This window comes from Sturnira hondurensis, unplaced genomic scaffold (genome assembly GCF_014824575.4).
Source record: "Sturnira hondurensis isolate 20B ecotype Veracruz unplaced genomic scaffold, ASM1482457v3 Scaffold0017746, whole genome shotgun sequence".
NCBI classification, from domain to species: domain Eukaryota; kingdom Metazoa; phylum Chordata; class Mammalia; order Chiroptera; family Phyllostomidae; genus Sturnira; species Sturnira hondurensis.
In genome coordinates this window covers 1417319-1441022 of record NW_028090377.1, presented here as the reverse complement: position 1 = coordinate 1441022, position 23704 = coordinate 1417319, and the positions used below count along the sequence as shown (strand labels likewise).

The 23704-nt window shown below is 45.4% G+C and overlaps 1 protein-coding gene and 1 long non-coding RNA gene across 7 annotated transcripts; both read left to right on the top strand.

Moving 5' to 3' along the window:
* The first annotated feature begins 1817 nt into the window (after positions 1-1817).
* Positions 1818-11416, top strand: LOC119002627 (zinc finger protein 883-like). Of its 6 annotated transcripts, XM_037068615.1 has the most exons (9): positions 1818-1935; positions 2038-2125; positions 2596-2638; positions 2960-3049; positions 4511-4745; positions 6378-6477; positions 6621-6676; positions 7000-7165; positions 8334-11416. In XM_037068615.1, the coding sequence occupies exon 9, from the start codon at positions 8403-8405 to the stop codon at positions 10125-10127; it is 1725 nt and encodes a 574-aa protein (XP_036924510.1). In that variant the 5' UTR covers positions 1818-1935; positions 2038-2125; positions 2596-2638; positions 2960-3049; positions 4511-4745; positions 6378-6477; positions 6621-6676; positions 7000-7165; positions 8334-8402; the 3' UTR covers positions 10128-11416. The 6 variants fall into 6 exon arrangements, with proteins under 6 accessions (XP_036924510.1, XP_036924509.1, XP_036924511.1 ...); XM_037068614.1 differs by lacking the exon at positions 6378-6477; XM_037068616.1 differs by lacking the exons at positions 2596-2638; positions 6378-6477.
* A 507-nt stretch (positions 11417-11923) lies between these two features.
* On the top strand, positions 11924-23267 carry LOC119002629 (uncharacterized). Its single transcript, XR_005069789.1, has 3 exons — positions 11924-12167; positions 14623-14625; positions 23231-23267. It is a non-coding gene; the product is annotated as an uncharacterized LOC119002629 (long non-coding RNA).
* Positions 23268-23704: the final 437 nt, after the last annotated feature.

Below are 23704 nucleotides of genomic sequence, written 5' to 3'. Positions count from 1 at the left end.
TTAGGTCCATGGAGGCCCAAGGCTACCAAAATTAACTTTGCCTGCCTTCCTTCCTCAGATCTGAAGTCAGATCAGAAAGCAATCAGAAAGCACCCCTGTTACAGAACACCCATGGGGGCGGGGCAGTTGAAGATACTGTTAGTAAACAGAACCCCACACATTCTCCTGGGGTCCCCCTGTACTAGATTCACCTTGCCCATTGCCCTTAGGAATTATGGCTCTCAATGCCAGAGTCTGGTGAAAAGGAACTACTTATTCAAAATTTATACAGACTTAGAGTAATGACTTCATGTCTTCATTAAAATCACGAAGTCCCTTAAAACACCCACAGACACAAACAGTCCTTCCTTCCCGCCTTTGCCCAGTCAGGGGTACCATATCTCGGGGCAAGGGGGGGGGGGGATCAGAGTCTGTGCTCAGCCAGCCCCCAGAAGTTCCCAGCACCATCAGCTGTCACCTCGATCTCCAGTTCTTAATCCAAACCCAAGGGGCACCTTCTCATGGCTCTCCAGCAACAGCCCTTTCACCCCTTTCCTTCCTGAAACATCTCCCCTGCATTCTTCCTAACTGGTAAGAGAGAGCTCTGCATGACTGCTACATCTTGCTTTCCTGCTTCCTAAGCTGCATGGTTAAGGGAGCCCCCAAACCACAGGTTAGCCCTCAAAACCACATGGCTACATAGCCAGTTTAAATCCCAGAGTTAATCTTCCTCTGCAACCCATTTCTGACTTCTCCCACAATTGGCCACACCTGCCCACATTCCTGTATTTTTTCCAGCTTTTCCACACAGGTTCTATAACCAGGGGAAGTTGCCTCCTAGTTTAGTCTTGTGTCAAAGTCACTCCCATCTCCCTGGCCCAAAATATGGCCACAACTACTTAACATATCTATGAAACTAACCTGCTGTAACAGATCTGTTAAATAACCATTCTTTCCCTGGCTGGTGTAGCTCAGTGGATTGAGCACGGGCCTGTGAACCAGAGGATAGCAGTTCGATTCCCAGTCAGAGAATTCAGGAACTCGGGTTGCAGGCCAGTTCCCAGCAGAGGACGCACAAGAGGCAACCACACATTGATATTTCTCTCCTTCTCTCCTTCCCTTCCCCTCTAGAGATAAATAAATAAAATTAAAAAAAATAATAACCCTCAATGGCCCCGCCCCTTGTGTCCCATCCCCCAGTTCAGGCTTGTGGGGGGTGAGGATATCCTGTATTTTATAATTCCTAGACACCCTGAGTTCTGGGCCCCATTACAAATCCCTCTTTGCCAGTGGGCCCCTGGCTGCACACCCTCACACTCCCACACACACCAGTTCTGCCATCAGGACTTCAAGCAACCAAGATCTCCCTTCACTCTCATTACAACTCCCTTATAGTGCATGGAACAGAGGCAACGTTTTATTTACCCAATCCCTAAGCTATTATATTATATAAGACACGCATACTAAAGGGTGGCCTAGGGGTGAGAATTGTGTCCTTATTCCTGTGAACGCTTGAGTGGACCCACGCTGAGAAACCTCTTACGTAGGGACAACCAGGAACTGCCCTCAGAAACCCTGCCATCATCTGAACAGACCACACCGCGACTTCGCCTTTAACCTGGTAGGATCGGGTAGCACCGCCCACGAGGACGTGACCCCACGACCGTGCTTCAGTTCCGGGTCTTAACGTCACCCAGGTTCCCACTGGGCGCCTGAATCAGGTTAGAGTACCGGGGCTGCTTTAGCCTGTAACAAAACTGGACGGGGTGGCCCCGCCCACGAGGACGGATCGGAGGAAGCTTCCGGTTGCCACCTTTCCGCCCCCCCACCCTTCCTTCCGCCAGGTAGAGGAGACGTGCCCGGCCAGGTGCGCGCTGGACCTACCACTCCTCTTCTCACTTTCTTCGGGGTTGTACGCTTCTCACTCTGCGAGGTCGCTGCGGACGCCACAGAAGTGTAGGGCTAGTCCCATCCCTCGTGGGGCCAGATGTGGGAGAGAGCCTAGGAACCCCCTTTTTTTTTTCACTTTTTAAAAATTTGATTTAATTATTTTTCAAGTACGGAACGCTTTCGACTCGCTCCAGGCTCGCTCACTGCCGCTCCGGTTGCCTCTCCTCCTCTCCGGACTCAAAGGGAAATGTGGCAGGTGAGGCCCGCGGGGTTGAGGGAGGCAGCACCCCTGACCAGCATTGGAGACTGAGGGGTAAGCGGGTGGAGAAATAGAGGACGGGAGAAAAAAGTATTCTGGAGACTGAGGGGAGAGAGGCTCCGCTAGAGTGCAGTGGTACCCTGGGTTAAATGACGCTGAGATGCCTTTGATACCGAAGGTGACGGGAACCACTTGGGTTCTTGTATCCTGAGAGAAAAGAATTTAGTTCCGAACCAGACGATCGCGGTTCGATTCCCAGTCAGGGCACATGCCTGGGTTGCAGGCCAGTTCCCTGCAGGCCAACTCCCAGCAGGGGAAACACGAAAGGCAACCATACATTGATGTTTCTCTCCCTCTCTCCTTCCCTTCCCCTCTAAAGATAAATAAATAAAATATTTTTTAAAAAAAAAGAATTTAGTTCGGGGACATTGACAATGAACTGACAATGATCTATTTCATCTCTGCAGAGGGCGGAAACCCTGGCTGTCGGAACCAGAGAGTTTCGCGGAGGTGAGAGAAAAAGGTTTTATAGGCTTGCTGGGGTTCTGCTGGGGTTGGAGTTTCTGTTAGCCTATGGGGTCTCGGGAAGAAAAAGGTTCTTTGTCTTTGTCACCCAGTGATTGGTCTCGGCGAATTTTTGCTAAGCAGATGTTCGCTATTTTTCTTTCTGGGTGGGGCAGTTGAATACAAGATGCCTGCGCTTCATATCTTCCTTTCTTCACCCTGGGTTTTTTTAATAGAACTTAGCACAGAGTTTATTATTACTACATACTTCTTTCTGGGCCCTAGGTCCTAGAAATAGATCATTATTTATTTGTATTTCTCCATTAGAACGGTGTTCTTCCATTCTGGACAACAAGGTGATCCAATGAGCTGATCGACAAGGTCTCCTATCGCACCTTGGGGAATACTAAGACCCAGGTGAGATTATGGGATTTGGCTAATAACAGTCTGTAAGTACCTCGTGTCCCACTTACAGTGAAGCTTGGGAAGTTTAGGTTTGGCACTGGAAATACAGTTTTTAGAAGAGAGGCATGCTTAATGTTCTCCCATTACCTGCTTTCAGAAAAATGAATTAGTCCCTTAGAATTTCCAAAGGTAAGTAACTTTTCCCAAACTCAAAATAAACTCATGGCTTTTATATGTTACCTGGGTTTACATCCATTCATATACTCTTTTTGATGTTTAAATTGTTTTATTTTGAGGTATCTGCCTTCAGGCTTCCCCTTTCCAACACATGCTAACTTATTAACTAGGTAATGAGTAAGGGTAAGAGACCACTTAGAAATCTGGTGTGGCCATCCAGGTGACACAGAATGAAAACTAAACCAGTCAGTACCTTGGAGCCTCTTTAGAACTTTTGTGATAAGAATAAAGTACATACAACCTCCATATCTGAGAATGATGGAGTAGCTTCTATCACACTGACCCTCCTATCCGTAGAAAGTGTAAAAGCTGAATAACATCCTTAAACTAACTGAAGGTAGTAGGGAAAAATCAAGTCACACAGGACTTAGAGAAAATTGCTGAAGAGAATGAGGGAGCATCTAGTCTAGCCCCACACTTGCCCGTGCTTTTTCCCTCGGAACATTGTCTAAGTCTTAGAGGGAGGAATAGAGACCAAGCTGAAAGAGGTGGCCACGGCATGTGGCAATTGGGCTGGGAAGAAGGAAGTTGGATTTCAGAGATGCAGTGAAGTCTAAGACTTGAAATGGAAGAGGGAACCTTAGAGAAAGGAGCTTGAAATTCATTGTGCAGTTTCCTCTTGAGGTACTTGTCAGTTCCTAAGCTGTGCCTGTCCTGGGCAAGATTCCTGGCCCCAAGCTGAAAGCAACAGCTATGAAGGTAAAAAGTTGTACAAAAACTGAAGCAGTCTTACATAGCTGGGGAGTTGGAGGTCAGGGATCAAGGACTGAGAAGGTGGAATTTCCCTGTGGAAATTTCAGACGAGGTGAAAAAGGGCCTGTTACTAGGCCTGTTTGGTGGTGTGGGGGGATGAAAACATGAAAGGGAGGTGATGGCAATGAGGCTGGGTGAGTAAGCTAAGGGAGGTCATCAGAGCCTACTAAGCTATGCTGAGGAGTTAGGACCTCATCCTGAAATATTAAATGATTTTGAGAAGTGAAGTGAAATGATTAGATGTGAGTTTCAAAATTCTAACTCTAGAATTCAGTGGTCGGACAAGAATGGTGTTTGGGGAGACCAGTCAGGAGGCCATTCTCTTAATACAGGTGAGATAGGGAAAGTGGCAGAGAGCACAGAGAGAAGAAGAAGGTCTCAGAACTGATTCAGGGAGCCATTTCTCTGACCATAGAGAGAGTGACTTCTCTGTTAAATCATTCTACTCTTTCTTCTGTTCCATCTGTACTCTAACAACTAAAGTCAACCTCAGAAAGACAAAGCCAAGTGTCTGCACAAGCTGATGCTGCAGAACCCGGAGAAGCTGACAGAGGAGGAAAAAAATTCAGGTTTCTCCTGTAAGACCCTCATCTGTGTAGAGGTCCTCCCAGATCCCCTGGGGTGACGTGGTGAAGGCCTGGGACAAGGCCCTCAGCCTCAGAGGAAGATGGCCCAGAGGAAACTGGGGAGCAAGTGAAGGGAAAGGCCCTTCAGTCTGGTGAGTGTGGGGAGAAGTTATTCGAGGGAGGGACAACTACCATCTTATGTTTCTCCTTTTCTTCCTGCATTTTTAAAAGCACTATTCTCACCCTAGAACACTCAGATCCTTCTGTAGTTCCACCCCCATTGCCCACACCTTCACTTCCCCTTCAGTTGCCCACTATCATTTTTCCTCCTGTTTCTTATTAGACTGTGTGTTCCCCCTACCCCCCACCCCATCCTTTTCATTTTCTTATCTGACGGGGAAACTGCCCTGTTTCTACTCTGGGAGACAATGTAGTTCCTGAACAGACAAATCTGTCATATTTTCACATGTTCAATACGCTTACCTCAGGAGTAAGTGAAAGCTAGTGAACCCCAACACCCCAAAACCAGAGTTCAGGAGCTAGGTACATTCTGAGTCAGTGAGCCACCAGTACCCTACAGTGAAGCTCAGGGGGGCCAAGAAGATGTGCAGGCTAACTTTAGAGACTGTGGTAGAGTTTTCACAAGAGCCGTGAGAAACCCCCTCCCCACCAGAAGCAGTACAGTCCACAGAGCTCCGAGGTCCCCAGCACTGCTTTCCTGGAGCGCATGGCACGTTTCACACACGTGGCAGAGTTCCTAGGTGTCCTCTTGCCCAGCGTTTTCTGGGTCAGATTTTAGTCTGTTGTGAAGCTTGATTAATAAGTTGAAATGTGCCTTTGGCTGAGGGAGGCCACTTTTCCCCATGTGATATGAATCCAGATGTGACTGAAGTGACTCTTTATGGTCATTGAAAGTCAGGTAGCCCCATGGTTAGGTGGCAGGAGGCAGGACAGAGTGGAGGCATCTAAGGACGCCACTGAGCAATCTGGAGGGTCGGGAGACACAAGAGAGACAGGAGGCAGATGGCTTTCCCAAGATCCTAAAAGCAAGTTGACAGTCTTTTTTCTAGGTCGGACCACAAAAGCTAACATCCTCTAATGTCTCCCTGTTGCCATCTCCCCTGCATTTTTCACAAGAGGCATCAAGTTGTCTCCTCTTGATCAAATTAGAGAACCCTGTTCATTATGGGAGTTTTCATGCTGGAGTGACTCCTCTGGTCATTCCTGGAACCTTCAGCTCTTTTTAGGAAATTCCTAGGCTCCTGGTGGAACAAGCCCTACTGCCCTGTGTTACTGATGCTATGAAGCCCCTGAACCAGGGAAGACAGAGCCCAGGACAGAAAGGGAAAAGAATAGAGGGTGGGGAGTAGTGAGGTTCATACTGTCCAGTTAGGGATTCCTTTTGTACCAGAGTAAGTACTCAGGAACATGGGGTGGAGTGAGGGTGTGGGAAAGGAGGGGACTTTTGTCCCCAAGAGCCTGTACCATCCATCTTTATCATCATTCTACAAGCCCCTTCACTCTTTTTGAACGTTTATACCTCCTTAAAGACCTGAGTTTTCTCCCATACTACCCAGTGTCCTAAAAATGAACACCTCATCAGAACACAAGGGCATGAGGAATGATTCCTTTTTTTAATTTTTTAAAATTTTTATTTAGAGAGGGAGGAAGGGAAAGAAACAACAATTAGTAGCCTGTAACACACACACCCCAACAGGGACCAGGCCCACAACCCAAGCCTATGCCCTGACTGGGAATCGAACTAGCAACCTTTTGCTTTGCAGGACAATGCCCAACCAACTGAGCCGTGCTGGCTGGGGTGAGAAGTGGTTTCTGATGTCTGCTCCTCTGCAGCCCCCATTGGATGTAGCAATGGGTATACTGGTATACCAATCCATTAATTTTATTTCCAAATTAAATTTCCAGAGTTTTGTTTTTTGTATTAAGTACTATCATTTTGTGCAGAGAATAAATCTAAATTTACGGGGAGTATTCAGATTAACTTTTTTCTCTGTGCTTCCTCTCAGCTTCCTGAGCTCCAGCTGCTCTTTTTCCCTAGGAAGATTCATGAGACACTTCTCAGGTGAATTCTAATTCATAGTTCATATCATAGCCTCAGAAAAAGGACCAGGCCTGAGTAGAGGAATAAGTAACTGTATCCCTGTTTGTTACTTTACATGCTCTCTCCCACCTACCTGTCTAATGGGTAAACTCCCTCCTGAGAAAATAACATCTTGGGCATGACAAAGCTTAGGCTTCCCCTGCCTGAAGCTAGGTTCCCCCTAGCTGGGCTCTTGTCATCATTCTCGGATTTATATGATGTCACAGCCTAGTTTAATGGAAATTACCACCTCATAGGAACCTGGACTGAGTTATTGTCTGAACCCTACTTTTTTTTCCCTGCAGTTTATCCAGTCACTTTCTCTCCCTGGACTTCACAGTGCTGTACTCTGCAGCTAGAATGACAGTTGTCCCCAACTGCCCAGGACCAAAAGGTTTCCCAGGAGGCAGGCTTGAATGCCTGAATGGTCCCAGGTAAACTGGACAAGTTGGTTACCCTCTTACATTTGAGGTTAGTAGTCTCTGAACTACTGCATGTATAAAGTTCTTTCCCTTCCCATTTAGGAAATTCTGGGCTGTTGACAATAAATGCGATAGAGTATATGAGAAAATAACTTATAAATAAGTGATTGTTTCATTTTTGACTCTAGAAACAGGAAATATCTAGAGCAAGAATTTTCTCAGACCCATATCCTGCCTAAATATGACAGGATTTCATGTAGTCAGATAGTAAACAGTACTGTACTTTAAGACAGTATTTCTAATGCCATGATTCCATGTGTTTCTCTTCACTTATCTCTGAGCCTAGGGAAGGTCTTGTTAAAGTCTGCCTGTGCTGTGACAGCTGACAGATGTGGCACTAAGAGCTAAAAGAAATGGGAACGTGTGGCTCCATGGGCCTTTCTGAAGTCTGCCAGGCTTGTAGGGAAGGCCTTTCAGGGCAGGTGTGACCTAACTTTACTGCCAGCTCTGATCACTGTTTAACTCCTTATTATCTCAGATTTTTCTTTATTAGCTAACCTTGAATGTGCTTAATTTTAATTTTTATTGATAGTTTTTTCTTATAATCAGTACTTTTTATTTATTTATTTTAGATTTATGTATTTTTAGAGAGGGGAAGGGAGGGAGAAAGAGAGGGAAAGAAACACCAGTGTGTGGTTGCCTCTTGAGCTCCCCCTACTGAGGACCTGGTCTGCAGCCCAGGCATGTGCTCTGATTGGGAATCGAACCAGTTACCATTTGGTTTGTAGGTCAGCACTCAATCCACTGAGCCACACCAGGCAAGACTAGTCAGTCCTTTTTTAATGTTACAAATGTCTTTGTTGTTATTACTACTTATCTTCCATTTTTTTAATAATTTTATCCTAAAAAAAAAACATGTTGCCCTCAATTATTTTAATTACCTCCATGAGAAGGTCCGTCTTCTCCTTACAGCTTTTCATCTGAAATCAGTAGATACTTCAATCCTGTATTTCTGTGGCTGAACACATAAGTTTGTTTATTTCATCCAAATTACTTAACAACCCTGGCAACAAGTATACTTTAGGATATGGATGAGCTGAACTTTTTTAAAGCTACATTTGTTTATGAGAATTCTTTGAGGTTCTTATAGGAAGCTTTGCAGTGCAGTTGTTTATCCTTTTTAAAGTCAACAGTTGACTCCCGGTGTTCTCTGGCAGGCATTTTCTCTTCTCTCAGTATCACCTAACTGGTTTGGAGCATCCTGAGTGCTGGGTTGTGCCAGAACAATGAAAAGGTGCAAGAGTCCTGGTACCCAGCTGAACAGACAAAGATCTGAGGCTCAGCAACATGACAATATCACCCAGATGACCTGTGCCAGGGCCAGGACAGGGACGACCATCGGGGCCGCCTCCTCACTCGCCACTCCTGCCCCTCTCTGCCCACAGAATGTGATGGCAGTGGCCACACTTGGGCCCTCAGCTGAGATTAATGTGACCTTTGCAGATGTTGCCGTGTTCTTCTCCAGAATGGAATGGGGCCTCCTTAATGAGGCTCAGAAACACCTCTACCTCGAAGTGATGCAGGAGAATTTTGAGCTTGTATCCTCTTCAGGTTGCTGCTGTGGAGCAAAAGATGCGAAGGCACCCATTGAAGAGAATGTTTCGGTAACAACATCACAGGCAGAGAATCATGATGTAGCTTTGTCTTCCCAGAAAAGCCACCCCTGTGAGCGTTGTGCAGCAGTCTTGAACGACATTTTCCACATGGTTGAGGAGCAGGGAGCACAGCACAACCAGAAACTGTTGAGGTGTGGCGCATGTGCAAAACAGTTTTATTTCAGTGCCAAGTGTCACCAGCACCAGGACCAGCACATGAAAGAGAAGCCTTTCCTAAGAGGTGTGGACAGGGTCTCACTTGCAAAGGGCTGCAATTTCAGTGTGTCCCAGAAGCTTTTTACCTGTGGGGAGGTTGGACAGGATATCCTTTCCAGCTCAGGTCATAGCCAAGAACAGGCTACACACACCAGGGACAGGCCAAATGAAATGTTGATGTCTGGGGTGAGTTTTCAAGGGAAAATCAATGATTACACCAGGAAAGAATGTAAGAAAGCCATTGGCTGCAGCCACGCACTTGCTCCAGATCAAACTGTCCTTGCTGGAAGACAGTGTTTTATGTGCCATGAATGTGAAAAATGTTTTACAAGACTCTCTGGCCTTCGTTATCATCAGAAAGTTCACACAGGGGAAAAGCCATATAAGTGCAATGAATGTGGGAAATGCTTTAAAGGTCGCTGTGGCCTTATTCAACACTGTCGAGTTCATTCTGGAGAAAAACCTTACAAGTGTGGCGAATGTGGGAAATCCTTTAGCCAAAGTACCAGCCTCGTTCAACACCAGAGAGTTCACACTGGAGAAAAGCCATATAAGTGCAGTCAATGTGGAAAATGTTTTACCAGAATCTCTAGCCTTTATTGTCATCAGAGAGTTCACACTGGAGAAAGGCCTTATGAGTGCAGTGAATGTGGAAAATCTTTTATCAGGAACCATCATTTGCGTTGTCATCAGAGAATTCACACTAGAGAAAGGCCTTATGAGTGCCGTGAATGTGGGAAAGCTTTTATCAGGAGCTCTGACCTTCGTTGTCATCAGAGATTTCACACTGGAGAAAGGCCTTACGAGTGCAGTGAATGCGGGAAATCTTTTATCAGCAGCTCTGGCCTCCGTTATCATCAGAGATTTCACACTGGAGAAAAGCCTTATGACTGTAATGTGTGTGGGAAATCTTTCGCCTGTAGCAGTGGCCTCCGTTATCATCAGCGATTTCACACAGGAGAAAGGCCTTATAAGTGCACTGAATGTGGGAAAGCTTTTGTCAGGAACATTCACTTGCTTTGTCATCAGAGGATTCACACTAGAGAAAGGCCTTATGAGTGCAATGACTGTGGGAAATCTTTTAACCAAAATTATAACCTCTCTAAGCACATGAAAATTCACATGGGAAGAAGTTGCTAGATGTGTAGGAAATGTACAGTTTTTTGTTCAGTGTTAACACTGGAGGAAACTCTGAGGCCCCATTTTTCTGAATGTAATCTCATACATTGAACTAACTGTCAACAGTGGGAGACTTTCCATAAGTTTTAGTTAATGTGGGAAGTATGTGTGCCTGGGTTGTACTTTCTAACCTGTCCAGGGCTCTTGCCAGATTTATGTCAGTACAAATTTATGTGGCTGAAGCTATTTCAGCTGTACCACCTGGCAGGTGTCCATAGTTTGCATCAGTCACCATCCTAATGTGCTCAAGAAAGCTGACTTTGTTCTCTGATTTGTTGGAGGAATTTAGGAGTAGCCGGAGCCCTATGAGATCTGCATTTCCTTCACTCCGAGTAGTTGGGGCATGGGCCTGACCCAGTGTTGACCCCCCGAGGGAACATATTGTACCATCTGAGTTCAGCTGATGGCTTGCAGAAGGACTGCCTTTTCAGGGACATGGTTCTCCTAGATACCTGTGATGAATATTTCCAGTGTCAAAGTTACCAGTGCAAGAACTGCCAGATCCATGTCCCTTTGCTTTGTAAAATAATGAAGGCCTTTTTGTTTAAGTCTTTAACCTTGGATATTTTATTTACCGTGTGGGGTAGGTTATCAGCAGACTTGGGCTCTACAGCACGAAGAGGTAAAGAACTGTATGGGGATCTCAAACTTCTCTGCCTTTGAGGAGCCATTATGGTGCCAAGATTAGCTCACCAGTTTTTGCCAAATTTACATTGCTGCCCACATGTTCCTAGAAAAGACTGCAGGGCTCTCTGGTACTCATGTGAAGCCTGGATGCTATGAGTTTTAGGAAACGGAGACTCAGATAACTCAGAGGGGGCCAATGTGACCACCTCAAGTGCTTCTGAGAGCAGATGAATTTTTCCCTTGTTCACAAGGTACTTTTGAAGGTCTTGCAAAGGGCCATGGGTCCTAATATCTGCAATTCCATGGGTGATGGTCACTTGGTTGTAGGACCATAGAGGTTAGAGGAAACCATGACTGATACAGAATAATGAGGACTGGAGAAGACTGCAGCCAGCTAGGTGTAATGTACCTCTTCTAGACATGCATCCAGAATTATTTCTGTGAAAAGACTACAGGATCATTGTGTACACAGATCTGAGGATCTCCAGTGATGTTTATCTTCTGTGGCCAAAGTCATTGTCACTGAAAATAATCAAAAGGTTTTGTTGACTTGTGTACCCTCTCAGGTGTTCATTTGAAAACCATTGGTGCCCAGGCAGAAAATCAAAGATAAAGAGAATTGATAGCTGTAGTCCAAGGATGTGGCTTTTGTGGTCCAGCCAGTGATGCTATTGATTTGGATGAAAGTCCTTCATTGTTTGGTATATTTGATGTCACTGAGGCAAGGCTGATGCACAGAGGGCATGAGTAAGTTGCCAAACCTATTTCCCAAAGAGTATTGGACATACATGTTTTGTTTTATGTTGAACCATTTTTCAAAAGTTTTTGGTAGTAAACAGCATATTTCAAAAATTCATGTGATGAATTTTGACATATCTGTTAAACTGAAACCATCACCACAGTCAATACTGACCATATCTGTCACTGTCTTTTTTTTTTTTAATAAGATTTTATTTATCTTTAGAGGGGAAGAGAAGGAGAGAAATATCAATGTGTGGTTGCCTCTTGTGCATCCCCTGCTGGGAACTGGCCTGCAACCCAGGCATGTGCCCTGACTGGGAATCGAACCTTGATCGTGTGGTTCGCAGGCCTGCGCTCAATCCACTGAGCTACACCAGCCAGGGCCTGTCACTGTCTTTTTACTTTACATCCTTTTCTAATCTCCCTGTCCTTCACAGCTCTTCAAGTAACCATTGACTTACTTCTCATTTTAATAGATAACTCTGCATTTCCTAGAATTTATGTGATGTGAATAAATGTATTTTTTCTGCTTTCATTTATGTTGCATAAATACTTGGAAATTCATTAATGATATACTTGTAGTTCATCTTTTTTTCACTGAGAATTACTACTAGCTTTAAATACATTGCATTTGTTTATCCAGTCATTTATGCATGGACATTGGGTTATTTCTAAATTTTGATTATTGAAAATAAAGCTGGGGCAAACATTTGCATATAGTTCTCTATGTGGATATATGTTTCATTTACCTTTGTCAAACAACTCGTAATATAGTTTCCGAGTCAGAGGGTAGGTGAGTGTTTAAAGAAATTAGGGGGAGAGTCTTCCAGTCAAGATGGTGGCATAGGCAGATAAGGCTCACCTCTTTGCACAACCACAACAAAATTACAACTAAAATATAGGACAACTATCACTCAGAACAAACAGAAATGGAATTGAATACAAGTCTGACAACTAAAGAATTAAAGAAACCACATCCATCCGGGCTGTAGGAGGGGTGCAGATGCAGAACAGGATAGTCCCACATCCACATGCGGTAGATAAAAATTCAGGAGAGATACCTCGGGAGCAAGGGGCCCCAAACCCATACCAGGATCCCCAGAACAGGGTTCTAATGCCAGGAAGATAAGTCCCCAAAAATTCCAGCTGCAAACACCAGCAGGGATTGAGTTGATGGAAGAAACTTCTGGAGCCCCAAGCAGTTCCTCTTAAAGAATCCACACAGAACTCACCTATTCAGACTCACTCCTGAGTTTTGAGAATGGGATGGTGGTCTGAGGGGCACCAGTAGTGTGCAGGGGGATACGGAGGTGTCTGGCATCAAGGTGAGTGGAGGCCATTGTCCCTTTTCTGGTCCCTCCCCCCGCCCCATCCCCACAGAGCTGACAGACTCACACCATTCCTTTTTTCTTTTTTTTTAGGCTTTTTTTTTTTATAATTTCTTATTCAAATACAGTTTTCTGTTTTATATTCCCTGCCCTGCCACCCCCCTCACCGTGCTCCCCACCTCCCTCCCATTTTCTCCTCCCACCTTAATTATTGTCCATGTGTCCTTTATACTTATTCATGTCACACCATTTCTAAGAGTCTGTCAACCTGGCTAACACTGACCCACCTTGGGGGTCCCCAGAAACTCCATCCCACCCAATTTACAGACCAACCATATGCTTTTTCATATGAATGGCCTTGGCTCATGCTTCACAACTTCCTAAATCCTCTCAACAAACAATAGCTGGCTTCAGTGAGCCCCAGGCCAGGAACTAGCAGCCTAGATTCACAGCTTGACTTCTGGAAATCTCCAAGCCCAACACAAGTAGCAGCCATCTCAGATTGCTTTATAACTCAGGCAAGGTGGCCCCAGACAAAACAGGTCAGGGCTGATCTTGGCCTGCACCACCCAGAAAACCCCAGGGTCCAGCACACCCAGTGGACAAGTACAGACCACATGGGAGCACTACCACCTTGCCCCTGCACAAATGATCCTCCACAGAGGGTGGAGGTTGGTGGTAAGTGGTCACAGCCAGTCCTTGCAGCTCACTGGCTTGGGTTAATCCCTCCTAATGATCTGCCAACAGCAACCAAGGCTCAACTGCAAGAGGTAAGTGTTCTCAGCCCACACGGAGGGTACACCTCAAGTACCCAGCTTGGGTGGTAGGGGAGGCTGTACCACTGGGCCCAACAGGACACCTACTTTAAGCCATACTACCAAGACATGGAGTCAAAGTTGTTTACCAAATACATAGAAACAAACCCAGGGAGGCTGCCAAAACAAGGAAACAGAGAAACATGGCACAAATGAAAAAACAGATTAAAAACTCCAGAAAAACAGCTAAATTAAATGGAGATAAGCAACCTATCAAATGCAGAGTTCAAAACATTGGTTATAAGGAGGCTCACGGAACTTAAGACTTAAGCAGCATTAAAAAGATCCACTCAGAAACGAAGAATACACTAATTGAAATAATTTACAGGAAAACAGTAGAGTGAATGAAACTGAGAATCAAATCAGTGATTTGGAATATAAGGAAGCAAAGTCAACCACTCAGAACAAGAAGAAAAGAGAATTCAAATAAATGAGGATAGTATAAGCCTGTGGGACAACTAAGCAACCCAACATTCACTTGTAGGAGTGCCAGAAGAAAAGGCAAGAAATTAAAAATCTATTTGAGAAAATAATGGAAAAAAAAATCCCTAATTTGGTGAAGGAAATAAATATGTAAGTCCAGGAAGCACAGAGAGTCCCCAAAGAGATAAACATAAAGAGGCCCACCCCAAGACACAACATAATTAAAATGCCAAAGGTTAATTACAAAGACATGGGAGAATGGGTGAGAGGTGAAGGGATTAAGAAGTACAAATAGGTAGTTACAGAATAGCCATGGGAATGTAAAGTACAGTATAGGAAAGGGAGTAACCAAAGAACCTATACACACGACCCAAGGGCATGAACAAGGGTGCGAGGATTGTCCGAGGGAGTGTGGGGTGCTGGGTGGAAAAGGGTAAAGGGGGAAAAAATCAGGACAACTGAAATAGCATAATCAATAAAATATAATTTAAGACTTTTACTCTGATTTAAAAAAGAAATTAGGAAGTTGTGACTTAAACCAATTGTACCTTTTGGCATTTTTCGAGCAGTGTATGAGGGATTCAACTCTTCTACTTTCTAGAGAATATTTGCTTTGATCTATCTTTTTTTTTAAAGATTTTTTTTTTATTAGAGTGGAAGGGGAGGAAAAGGGAGGGAAAGAATCATCAGTGTGTGAGAGAAACGTGGATGGTTGCCTCTAGCACACCCCCATCTGGGTCCTGGCCCACAACCCAGGCATGTGCACTGACTGGGAATTGAACTGGTGACCTTTCAGTTTGCAAGCTGGTACTCAATCCACTGAGCCACACCAGCCAGGACTTTTTTCCCCCCCACTCATTATTTAAACCTTTTTATAACTTTGTCAAGCTATCTCACTGTTGTTTGATTGCATTTCTCTAAAGATTGATGGTGAGCCTTTTCTCAGATGTGTATTTGCTATTTCTCTGTCATGATAAAATATCTGAATATACATTCTGCCAAATCTGCTGTGCATTTTGGCAATTTTATTTAACAAAAGGATAGTGAAACAACAAAAATGTGTGTTGGGATTTCACTTTCTTTTTTTTTTTTTGCTTTTTGGAATAAATGCTTTTTGTAGTGAGAAAAAATAATGTCAACAGTTGATTCAAGATGAAGGTCTTCTTTCATTCTTTTAGATGTGAACATCCAGTTTTTTTCCAATTGTGTGTCATTGGCTTCTTTGTCAGAGATGAATTGACAGTTACATGCATAGGGCTAAAGGACTACTTGGAACAGACCATTTTTTGGAGCATCACAGGGTGCCTGCAAAGGTTATCAAGATGAGGAACTAAGGGGGAGGGGAAAATGGGCCAGCTTAGAACTGATCTTCACAGCCTGCAATGGAAGCACTGCATTGTAGAAAGAGCCCCAAGTTGAAATGTGTACCATCTAGATGATCTTTCAAAGAACAGGAGCTCCTTTCACCATGAGATGGATACAGTTTTTACTGAGTCTTTAAATATATTAAGACAAAAGCTTACACAGTTCTTACTTAAACCCCTCAACATTGCAATGATGTATTAATTCTCTAATCCCCATTTTACAGAACAGGAAGCCGAGGGTTAGCAGGATGAGTTAAACCATCCCAGATAGTGCTGCTCACTATCTGGGTGAATGACACTTTTTTCCTCAGCTCTGCTGCCTCCGCATCACCCGCCATCCTGCTCTGCGTCTCTGTTTCTGTCCTTCTGTCTCTTTACTGTACAAATTGTGACCTTGTCCATTTCTGATAGGATGCCCTCTCAGTTTCATTTTCTAGTCAAGTTTTCTGATTCTCTGGAATGATCTCCCATTCTTCACTGTGTATGATTATAGATGATATCAAGTCCCTCTTTTCTCCTGCAGCCATTTTTCATTGCACTGTCTCCATACGGCATCAGCACAGGAGCCCCTCCGTCTCCTTGGCCAGTGGACGGGCAGCAGGAAGGTGTTGAGCAGCAGGAAGAGGATGACAATGATAAGCCCCATCTTCTCACAAATGGGCCCCTCTGTAGGACAGAGACCCATCTCTCCAGAAAGCAGCGTCCCAGGGAAGGAAAGTTCACCTTCACCAGTAATTCTAGAATTTCTAATCAAACAGAAATGCAACACTGTTGTCTCTTGTTGGATCACCGGATCCAGCAAAGATGAAAAGGCTTGCTAATTCCCAGTGCTGGCATGAGTGTGAGCAAGTGACACATGGGCATTCTCTTCTTGGGACTAGAAACTAATAAAACCTCGCTGGCTGACAGTTCAGCATTACAGATTTTTAAAAACCTTAAACGCATATGCTCACGTTTCACCAGTCAATCCAAATCCACCATATTCTCATGAGATGACCAGACAAGTTATAAAATGTACATTAGAAGATGATCATACCATTGTTCATAATATAAAAATTGGAAGTAGCACATAAATACAAAAATATTTTCAAAAGCAGATATATCAATCTTGGTACATTCATCTAATGGACTGTTTGCATGCATCAGCGATACAGTTGATCCTTGAACAACGTAGGTGTTAGAGGCACCAACACTCCCACATAGTTGAAAACTTGAGTATCACTTTCGACTCCCCAAAAGCATAACTACCATCATCCCTTGGTATGCACAGGGGATTGCTTCCACGGCCCCCCAGTGGACAAAGTCCCTTATATAAAATGGTGTAGAACAGAGCATACAGCCAGCCCTCCTCATCTGCAGATTCCAACCACAGACAGAAAATAGTGTTTTTGTTCCTCAGTTGATTGAACCCACAAATGCAAAACTTGGAGGTAAAGCACCAACTGGGTACTTACTGAAAGAAATCCACAGACAAATGGACCCACTCAGTTCAAACCTGAGTTTCTGTGAGAAGCTTAAAGGTAAAGTCAGGTCTGGTAGCATGACCTGCTGGGCAATTTTTCCCTTTTTTTTTTCACTTATGAACCATCCACAAACAATCAAGGGAAACCCGAAGGAGTATCTAAAAGATGTGCAAGGAGCATGGATACTTTTATAACAAGTAAAGCAACTGTGGGGTTCTCCGTTGGTAGGAAAAGGAAGGAAGGTGGCTGCTGAGTGTCACAGCAGTGGACACTCAGTGCTGTGTGAGGGCAAAGGCAACAGTGTATCAGAGGGAGTCTCATGAAACCAGATTTCACTAGGCAACTACTGAAAAGTAGAATTTTCTATAGGATTCTTACTACTCTTCTCTGTAAGTCTGTCCAGCACGGGGAGCCATGAAGTTTAGTGGAGACTTTAGAACTGAGACAGCTGAAGCTTCCCCGAGCTTTGCCGCTGCCGCCATAGTTCCTGAGCCGGTGGATGCACCTCATCACTGGTGCTGAGGGTCTAATGGGCCTCCGACCCATGCCATGCTGAGCCACACTGGAGCCTGTGCCCTTACGTACATGTTTTTATATATTTGTTAAGTGGTTAATTTGTTTCCAGAACATTAAAAAATGGAAAAGTATTTAAAAATTGAAAAGTAGGTTATTAACTCACATTATTTTAAGCTCCAATATTCTACGCATACCAAAAAGAGTTTATTATAATTTAATGTTCCTGGGTTTAGTAAAAGCAAACTGATCCAAAAGCAATAAAAGACTAATAAATTTCTTTACATGAAAATAAAATTATTATAAGAAAACAAAAAAGTCTAAAATGACAGAAACAATTTGCAGCATGTAACATAGGTAAATGTGATACATCTCTAATATATAAGAACTTTTAAAAATTGAGGGAGAGAAGTTGCAAAAACCTGATAGAAGAGCAGCCAAAGACATGAACAGATGATTCACCAAAAAAAAATAAAAATAGCTCTTACATGCATGAAAAAATATTCAACCTCCTAATATTAAAAATGCACATTAAAATAACACTAAGATACTATTTCTTGCCTATCAGATTAGCAAAACTTAAAAAGTACGCCAACACATTCTGTTGGCAAGCCTCAGGGAAAACAGTGCTCTTACACATCACTGGTCAGAATGCAATGCAAATCGTACTATGCTAATCAGGGACAACTGGGAAATATCTAACAAAATGGCCCAGGCTTTTCCCACTTATTGCAGTGTACCCTGGTCACACACCAGCTGTACAAGAATATGTATGCTCAAAACAATTCATTTTAGCATTGTAGCTGCAAAATACTAGAAGCAGCCTACATAATTTACATGTAAGAATGGCTGACTGAACAACAGTACTCATACACCCACCCACTGTAATACTATGAAAAGGAGAACAATACCTATAAACTGATATGGAATGGCTTCCAAAATACATTGTAAAATGGAAAAGCAAAATGTGAGAGTATGCCACCTTTTGTGAAAGAAAAAAAGGAGGATTAAGAAAATATGAAGTCTGTCTAGAAAAAAGACCAGCCATTGTTAATATAACTAGAATGGTTTGTGCAACATTCATGTAACCTGGCAGCCAAGGAGAGTGGACTGGAATGTGCATGCATGAACAATGATGACCTCACTGTGGCAGTCAATGGGGGCAGTAGACACCATTGAGTATGTGAACTATGTGGCCATCACATTAAGAAAGACTGAGCAAGTAGAGCAACAAATATGCATCAGATTTTGCATTAAGCTTGAACATTCCTCTGCTGAAACTATTTGTATGATTCAGAATGCTACAGCTATGGGCAACTGGTGATTGGCAGCTGCATCACAACAACATGACTGTTCATGCATTACATCCTGTGCAGTTTTTTGGCAAAACATCAAATCACCCTGCCCTCTACAGCCCAGATTTGGTGACCTGTGACCTCCAGCTTTTCCCAAAACTAAAATCACTTTTGAAAGGAAGAGATTTCAGACCATTGATGGGATTCAGGAAAATAACCACAGGGCAGCTGATGGTGATTAGGAGAACTGGGTGAGGTCCCAAGGTGCCTACTTTGAAGGGGACTGAGGCATCATTGTCCTGTGTACAATGTTTCTTGTATCTTCTTCTATAAATGTGTCTCTATTTTCCATATCACATGGCTGGATACCTTCTGGAGAAGGACAGACCTCATGTGTGTGTATAATTTTGTATATTTTTGTATCTATAAAACAAAAAGAAACTTAGGAAAGGTAACCTTAAAACTAATCAGGGCAGTTACATCCAGGGAGTGCGTGAAAATACTAAGGTGATGGGGTGGGGGAGGGGAGTGAGAGTTGGTAGTTACTGGTTTTGTGCAGTTCTGACTTTTACAACCACATTAACATCTCACAGACTCAATTTTTTTAAATCAATGAAATCAAGGATAAAAGGGGAAAACGCTAACATAGAATACAAATGGAAGCATATAAACCTGACTCTATTTCAAACAAATGGCTTACACTGTGAAGGGGAAGTAAGTTTCAAAACGATATTTTGCCTCCATACCCTCTACTTCTAACAAACACTGAACTCTGTGTAGTACATTTGTTTCCCACAGAAGACTTAGTTAGCGATTCTAAAACAGTATTCCCTGTATTCTAAGATTAAGCAAACCAGTAAACATATTGTAGATGATTGAAGCCTTGTTTTTCACTTCAGGAGAAGGAAATTACATACAGAAAGAAAGGAGGTTAGAATTAACCTTACCTGTTTAATTGGACTTGGAGGTATCACATGAACTCTTGGTTTTTAAGATGGATAGATACGAAGATACATAGGAGAAGAAATAAGAGGATGCTAGATGGATGTGTGTGATTCCATTTGTGTGTTTCTGTTTACACTAGACAGATGCGTGTATATGTGCATAGCATACGTGTGTGTGTTTGTGTATTTATGGCACATAGTAAAGGCTGTGCACAGACATCAGGTTCTGTAAAGGCAGGGTTTTCATTACACTCTCTTTGCAGCTGCAACAGGGCACGTACTTGGTACCAGAGAAATCACCACCTCTATCAGGTTTGGCTCTCACCTTCCTCGTGAGGCCTTTGACCCAGAAACAGCTGAGACTCCCTGCGCCAAGACCACAGCATGGTGTCCCCATCCCCCAGTTCAGGTCCCAAACCTTTCTGTCACCTCACTGACTTGCCCAACAACTCTCCCTTAAAGATCTGACCTTTTGCTAGAAGGTTTTAGGCTTTCAGTACACACAGACACACTCGGGCACAGCCCAGGTGAACCCAACAGCCTTATGGCTCCCACAGCCAAGCGGGACAGGCCCACCCCAAACCACACACACACCGTGTGCACATGCACATGTGTGGAGGGGAGGTCACAATGGGGAGAGGAAGAGCTGGTGCTCAGGGACAACCACAGTGGCTGTGGGGCTGCAGCAGCGTCAACAGGAGGACGGCTTTGAAGAAATGAGTCCCACAGCCACGCAGGGGCAGACTCAGGCTCCCTCACGAGGAGGAGGCCCCCAGAGGTCAGAAAGATTGGTCTTCCTTCGGGTGACCTCCTCGAGGGGCAAGGCCTGGATTCTGCCCAGGAACCCCACCTCCATGGAAAGGAAGTGTCTACCAGCAAATAACTGCACCCTGAGAATCCCTTGTTCCTCCCTGAACGGTCACCCACACACTGCGCCGCTGCCTTCCTGAGAGTCCTCTGGACTTTGGCATCTTCCTCTCAGCCGGGACACCAGCACCTGCCTGAGCCACAGCCCTTGGTCTCTCAGAAGCTAACCTCAGGCCACGAGAACACCGTACCCCTCTCCTAGGTAGAGAAGAAAATCAGTCTGTCCAGGAGAAATTCTTCCCAGCCCTGAGTAGGAGCGGGGTGATGGGAGGAGGGCAGGCCATCTCCCTGCAGTACGCCTCCCAGAGTCCACAAGTGAAGCCAGGTGCCATCATGGGGAAGCCCAGGGCATCACAAGGCTCCCAGGCTGCCAGGGTTGGGGGGACTCCCGCTGCACAACCCTCCTCAACCTGAAGGCCAGGCAGACCCCCTGAAGGAACAGGCAGGCGAGGTAAGGGAGCAGGGGCAACCCCAGAGTTGTAGGAGTCTGGCGGAAATAGCCTGGGCATCAGACAGCTGTAACCACCAAGACAGAATAGCTAGTTCAGTTCCTGCAAACTCGAGTTTGCCTCCATTTTTAGAAATCAGCAGTTGCCCAAATTTTGACACTCAGGGTTTCATGGGGACCTAATTTACAGTTCAGCTGGCTGATCTCAGCTCCACCCATATACCCACCCTTCTCCTTCAGGAACTCCCCCCTCATCAGTAGCTTCCTGTGTCCACTCTAAGCCAAGAATGTCTCTATATGGCCTGGTAACGCAGGAGACCCAACCTACCAACCCTCAGTCACTGCCCCTGCAGGTTAAACCCAAACCTGTTGCTCTTATGAGAGAATCTCCCTGTTGGTTCCAGATCAGGCAAGCAGGGAGGTGACACGTGCACTGGCCAGCAGTGCCCGCGGCGTCATGGATGAGACATGAGACAAATTCACAGGGACTACTGAATCCTGTGGAGGAAAAGGGCCGGCACAGCTACTCCCTCAACAGGGGAGCGCCTCAGAGCGGCCTGGCCACCCCCTCAAGGGAAGAGTGGCTTGGAGCGGCCTGGCAACTCTCTCTCAAGGAGAGAGAGAGTGCGCCAACCCTTGCCTAGACAGGCTTTTATTGGGTTTTTTGCACAGGAGTTCAGGTACAACTTATTAATCATTGTCAAGCAGTGAACAGTAGATAGTATACAAAGAACCATTAGGGCTTCTCCAAAGTCAGGGTCTGTCAGCTAAAAGGCTACAGAACTTTGGGAACATAAACTTACTTTCTGCTCAGGCCTTTATCATTTAACTAAAAGCATTCTTAGTAAAACAGGTCTCACAGGATTGCTAGGAATTCTTTATCTTGCCAGATTACCTAGGCCCTGCAGCTAGCTGGTGAAAGGTTGCATAGTCTTCCCCATCACAGGTCTTCAGGCTTAAGGGGATTAGAGCCAGGAAGTGCTTCTCCCAGAGGACATGGGGACTTGGACTTCGTCAAAGCTGGGGGGCGAGGGTCCATCACTCCCTCTTTGTTGCAGCCCCCCCGAGTCCTTCCGTGATGGCCTCCCAAGTGATTGTGTCTGGCCTAGGTTGCCCCCCCTCTGAGGGGTCTCACCTGTCTCTGACCATCCGACCATACCTTGGGGGCAGGGAGATGAAGCAGAGGCAGCATTTGCTACCAGAGACAAGCTTTGCATTCCAGAGGTCGCTCCCTCAGCCTTAGGCATGGGAGTTGGTTTGCAATTCCTGAAACCAGGCAGAGCAGTTCCCAACAGGCAGCCACAGCGAGCTCCAAACTCCTGATCCCTCTGAGGCCTGTCACACAAGAAGAGGACCCCTGGCCCCTAGTTCATGGCTGCACACCTGCCCCATCTAGACCCCGAGAATGTGTCCTCCCACCAATCCCTGTCCCAGGCGCAAAGGCAGAGGCAGAGCAAACCGTTCAGCAAATCTGCCCACTCCAGGGCCCTCGCTTTCAGGGGTGTCACTTGCTCTTTCAGGGGCTTCTGAGCATCTGATGAGATAAAATACAAAAGCGCTTTGCAAACAGTAAAGCGCCCTGCAAACACCAGAAGAGTTTAAGAAAAACAATCCAGACATGTGAGCAGGCGCTGGACTAGCAAGAGAGGCACTTTGGAGCATCCCAGGAGAATTCCGCAAGGGATGGTGCCTCCCAGGAAGGATTCCGGGAAATGGGACGAGTGCCAGTGCTAGAGGCAGGATCGCCTGGCAAAGACACCCCAAGTGCAGCCTGCTCTGCCAGGCAGGGCTCATTGCCAGGAACAGGCCGCATGGCAGAGATTAGCAGTGGCAGGAAGTGGCCAAGGGAAGCAGGCACTCAGCCAGCCAACCACCCACAGAGTGTGGGCAGAAACCACTCCCAGCCTTTGGCAGGTACTGGCTCCCAGCAGGATGGGGCTCCCCAGAGTGCAGCAGGAGTCAGGCCAGGTTTAGCCAAGTGGGACAGTGAGTAATATGGTCTGCTGTGACAACTAATGACCCTGCCTAGGGAGGAGGTACCAGAGCCTCGGGCAATCCCCAAGGGCTGGGTTCGGCACTTGGCCACTCTCTTCACCACAGCTGAAGAAGATCATTAAGCTCGCCAGGTGTGCCACTCTGTCCCCCATGGTGGAGAGACCTACCTTCCAGAGAAGAATTCCTCACCCAACTGTCCCCTCGCCCTCCCTGGAGTGACTGTCAAATATTTAGCCACTAGCCCTGGCTGGTGTAGCTCAGTGGATTGAGCACGGGCCTGCGAACCAGGCAATCGCGGTTCGATTCCCAGTCAGGGCACATTCTTGGGTTGCAGGCCAGTTCCCGGCAGGAGCCAGTTCCCAGCAGGGGAAGCACGAGAAGCAACCATACATTGATATTTCTCTTCCTCTCTCCTTCCCTTCCCCTCTAAAGATAAATAAATAAATAAAATATTTTAAAAAAATATTTAGCCACTGATACAGTTCAAAATCGAGGCAGGAGTTCTCATGAACTGCCTCATGAGAGTGACAGGCACCATCCGGCAGGCCCAGCCTCAGGGGTCCGCCGCAGCATCTGAGGATTCCAGCACCATCCCTGGGAAGTTGTCTTCCCACCGGGGTCCAGACATACACCCTAGTCAAGTGGACACACAGAGACATGCGTCAAAGGTGGACAGTCCTCTGTGGTGAACTGACTGTATCCTGCTGTATATGGC

Excerpts from the sequence above, each read along its gene's own strand:
- LOC119002627 (XM_037068616.1), top strand. The coding sequence starts at position 8,403 with ATGAAAAGGTGCAAGAGTCCTGGTACCCAGCTGAACAGACAAAGATCT.